This window comes from Pteropus vampyrus, unplaced genomic scaffold (assembly GCF_000151845.1).
Source record: "Pteropus vampyrus isolate Shadow unplaced genomic scaffold, Pvam_2.0 Scaffold198, whole genome shotgun sequence".
Lineage (NCBI taxonomy): Eukaryota > Metazoa > Chordata > Mammalia > Chiroptera > Pteropodidae > Pteropus > Pteropus vampyrus.
In genome coordinates, this window is record NW_011888979.1 from 226,884 (window position 1) to 231,144 (window position 4,261).

At 36.0% G+C, this 4,261-nt stretch overlaps 1 protein-coding gene across 1 annotated transcript in view; it reads left to right on the forward strand.

The window, feature by feature from the left end:
* Positions 1-4,261, forward strand: part of LRCH1 (leucine rich repeats and calponin homology domain containing 1) — a 109,863-nt gene that overhangs the window by 68,326 nt on the left and 37,276 nt on the right. The window contains exon 18 of the mRNA XM_023537753.1: positions 3,679-3,732. Within this exon, the coding sequence (XP_023393521.1) occupies positions 3,679-3,732 (54 nt within the window). The remainder of the gene's footprint in view (positions 1-3,678; positions 3,733-4,261) is intronic.

Sequence of the window (4,261 nt, forward strand, 5' to 3'; positions counted from 1 at the left end):
GCAGAAGCCTTAGAATTACAAGATTCTGCACTAAAGTATGTTGACCTTTTAAAAACTAAATATGTTTTCTTTTTTTACACGGAACTATATATACTTTAAATTCCACTTTATATCTTTTTTCCCCCTCATTCCTACAGTGGTCAAATACAGCTGGAGACATCTCCGGTGTGTGAGGTAAGGCTGCTCTTGGATTAAGCAGAGCTCCGTACAGTATTCTGCCACAGAAGAGTGGCAGAATATATTCTGTAAAGATTTATCATGGGGTAGAACATTGCTTAGTAAGACCAATATTCAATTTTGTTCAAGATCTATTTTCAAAAATTTTTATACTTTTTCCCTCTTTAGTTTTCTTGCTTATCTGTTATACTTCACCTTCCATTAGAGATGAGAGTTGGCTATTTCTATTAAATTCTCTAAATGTTTTGTGTTGGATAGCCTTGCTGAATCAGGTGAGGGCAACTAAGATCCATAGGGAACCTGCTCTGTGTTAGAAACGGAGTAGGACCATTCAGTGCAGCCATGAAAGAAGCCTATGAACTGGCCAGGTGCAAATAAATTAGAAAAGACTTGAAAGACAAGAACAAAGGATTCTGGAAGTGCGTAGGAGTATTAAAAGAATATAGCAAAGCAAAACTGGTGGAGGCATTTGTGGACAGAATAAAGGTGTAGTTACATTGGGTGAAATTTGGTGGCTGTCTAAAGCAGCTGTGACATAAAACTAAAGATGAGCCTAGAAGATCTCAAAGAAACAGTGGAGTGGAAGGTTTGAGCTGCTAACTTGAGAGTGAAACATAGATTACAACCTATTTCATCCCTTCTCAGTGAATGGGTTTAGGTTGGCTGATTTGGGGACAAACTGATATATGTCCCCTGAGGTGTCTGAACATGTACTGTCCTAAAGAAGTTTCACACTCTTAACTAGCTAAGTATCTGTGTTAAATAAGGAGAAAAAGAATTGTGATCAAAAAGCCATGTTCTCAGAGTATTGTTTATTGTTGAGCACAGTGACTGAGAATTGTGTTGTTTCAGTTCCATTTCAAAGGCTTACTAAATATGAGTGCCTGTGGGCAACCGTTCTAAGCTTCACCTCATTTTCTGTAAATTGGGATTGGTCTCACAATCCAGGGCTCCTTACTGTTACTCTACACTCTGTTATTATCGTTGGTGTGGTTTAGACAGAATCACTGCACACCCCTTTCCCTGGGTGGAGGTGTCCCCAACAGTGGGACACCAGGAAGTCTTATTTGAAATTGCCCTGGGCTCATTTCACCAAAATCCTTTTGAGACATGTTACCTGTGAAGTGCAGGCCCACTTTAAAAACAAAAATAAAGAAACAAACAAAAACTCTTCTTATTTGGAAATAATTTTAACCTTATAAAAGTTTGGAGAAAAAAAAATGATTCTACAAAAGGTTACAAAAAAAATTAGAACCTTTAACTCGGATTTACCCATGAGTAATATTTTATCACATTTGCAGTATCATTTGTTCTGTCTCTTTCTCTTTTTCCACACACATAGTTCTTTTTCTGAAAATTTGAGGGTAAGTTTCATATGTCATGGTCTCTTATCCCTAAACATTTCAGTATGTTTTCTAAGAATAGAGGTTTTTACCTTACATAACCACATTTTAATTATCAACTTTATAAATTTACATTGATAAAATATGTTCATCTAATCTACCATCCATATTCAAAAGATGTAGGTTGGTCTAATATCTTTCATAGCATTTTTCCCCCTCCAGTATAGGTTCCAGTCTAGAAGCAGGTAGTTGTCAGGTTTCTAATATAGTTTCCTTTATTCTGGAACATTTTCATAACCTTTCTTTGCTTTTTATGACTTTGAAATTTTGAAGAATATAGTCCTTTTTTTGTTTTTTGTTTGTTTGTTTGTTTGTTTGTTTTTCTTTTTTAATGAGATGCCCCTTATTTTGTGGAACAGAAGTTACTTATATTTCTTCATGATTAGATTGAGGTTCTGCAGTTTGGGATATACTACACAGGTGATGTCGTGTCCTTCTCAGGGTGTCACACTTGGGAGCACACTGTGTCTATCTGGGCCTCATTGCTATTCAACAAATACTAGCTAATTCATTCAAGACTATACTAAAGCAATTCTCTGTTCGTGACAGACATATCTCCATGATTTTAAAAAGGGAGGAGAATCGCTGGCTGTGGTAGAAAAAGAAAGTCTCAAGGTAGAGGAAAAGAGAAGGAAGGAGTAGATTAGCAAGGCCAGTATAAAGATTATGTAGAACTTAAATGTGATCTTCATTCATGATTTGGCTATTTTTATATTCTCTCTTCCAGGAAGAAAGTAATATCTTTAGTATAGTCTTGAATGAATGAGCCAGTATTTGTTGAATACTTGTGTTTTTGTTGTCAAGGACTTCTATATGAAGGATATGAACTTACCCTCGCTTTTAAGGCATTTTAAAAATTATGGAAGAAAGAAGACTTAGATACTGAAAAAAATTTAGAGAAGAATATGAGATGGTTTGTAATCCTGAGTGTTTTAGGTGCCCTGGAAGCTGGGGGGCCAGGGGAGGAGGGATAGAGAGTTTAAGGAGAGGGAAGTAAACCTAGATTTTGGGGGCAGTTAGATTTGAAACAGTCCAATTCTGTGCTGAGCAAGGCAGCTGTGCTGAGCAAGGCAGCATGGCCATGGTAGAATCAAGGCACTGTGTGAACCAGGAAAAAAACTTGAGTGGTGCCCAGTTAGATAGGTGAGGCCAAGGTTATGAAGTGATTTGTAATTAGTGGTACATCACATTCTCACCATAAACACACTTTAGATGATTGTTCAAATCAAGTTTGGGTAGCATTGGTATCCATTCAGGAAGAATTGCAAATTATATTTTCATGTACATAAATAATATTGTCTAGGGGAGGATGCTGGAGGGGAAAACAACGGGAAAAATTAGTGGAAGGAGTTGCTTATGTAGAGAGTCAAATCTGTGGTTACTTGTTAACAGTTCTAACAAAGCCATTTAATTGGGTAGGGAAATTAATGACATTTTATTCTAAAAATGTTTTTTCTTTCAATTTGTCACAGTTGAGCATATTTTTAATAGCACTCCTCAACAGTAGGAATAGAAAAACATCTTAAATTTATGCTAATTTGGCATAGTATATATGAAGATGTTTATATTGGCCATCGCCAAATTTTTTATTAAGGTGAATCAGTGGGGTTCTTGATTACCATATAAAGAAGGCAGATCTGGATAAAATAAGCATTGGTTGCCAAAACAAACTGATGTTGAATTGACAGCATAAGATTTTCCCACTAATTTGGGGTCAAGGCATGTGTTCTTATTAAAAGCTTCCAATGAGATTCTGCATATTTCGGAACTGCTGCCTCAAACCATTTCCAAAAATGGGGGTGGGACCCCACAGGTTCCTGATGTTCACAGGAGGTTCGGGCTGACCTCTTTGCTCTGGGAAATCCCTTTGCTTAGCTTATGTGATACTTTAGATGTATTTCTCTGTGAATACAGCTGCATGCTTTTAGAAAATATAAGTATAACTTACTTAGCTACTTAACACACTAATTAATTAATTCAGTGTATATTCATTAGCACCTACGTGCCAAGGTATGATAGAAGTAAAAAAGACACAGTTCTTGCCTCAGTAGTTTTATAGTCTAATTCAGCATACCATGCATTTATTTTCTTCTTTAAGGTGCAAAATGATCTAACATTACAGAGTAATGGGAGCAAGTATTCTCCAAATGAGGTAAGTTTCTTGAAGATTAATAAAAACTGAGGTAGTCTGTGAAGCTTGAATTGGAATATCTTTTACAGAAATATATAGTCTAAGATTGTCATGATGAATGAGTTCATTATATTGCAAATTCTCTGCAGCAGTCTCTCTAATAAGCTATCAGGGCCTTATCTGGCCCTATCCATAATTAAATATCAATTTTAGAAGATATATTTTGAAAACCAAAGATGGGAACATCTTTATAGAAAAGAAGTGAAAATAGTTCAAATAGGCAACATTTAGAAAGTCTTGTTACCCATAAATGATTCAGTGTGTGGCTTCCCTATAGATGAAATATCCTGTCAGTGTTACCTGTTTCTTCACCTAATTGTGTTATGAGATTCTTCATCAGATGTGCCCTCTGTAAAGTGGATGCGAATGTGTGCTTGTGTGTGTATACCTATGCACACACATGCACACATCTATTCTGGAGCAGAAAAGGATTGCCAGTTTCACATGCTTGTAAAATATTTTTATAATGAGCAAATAAAATTGAATGGAT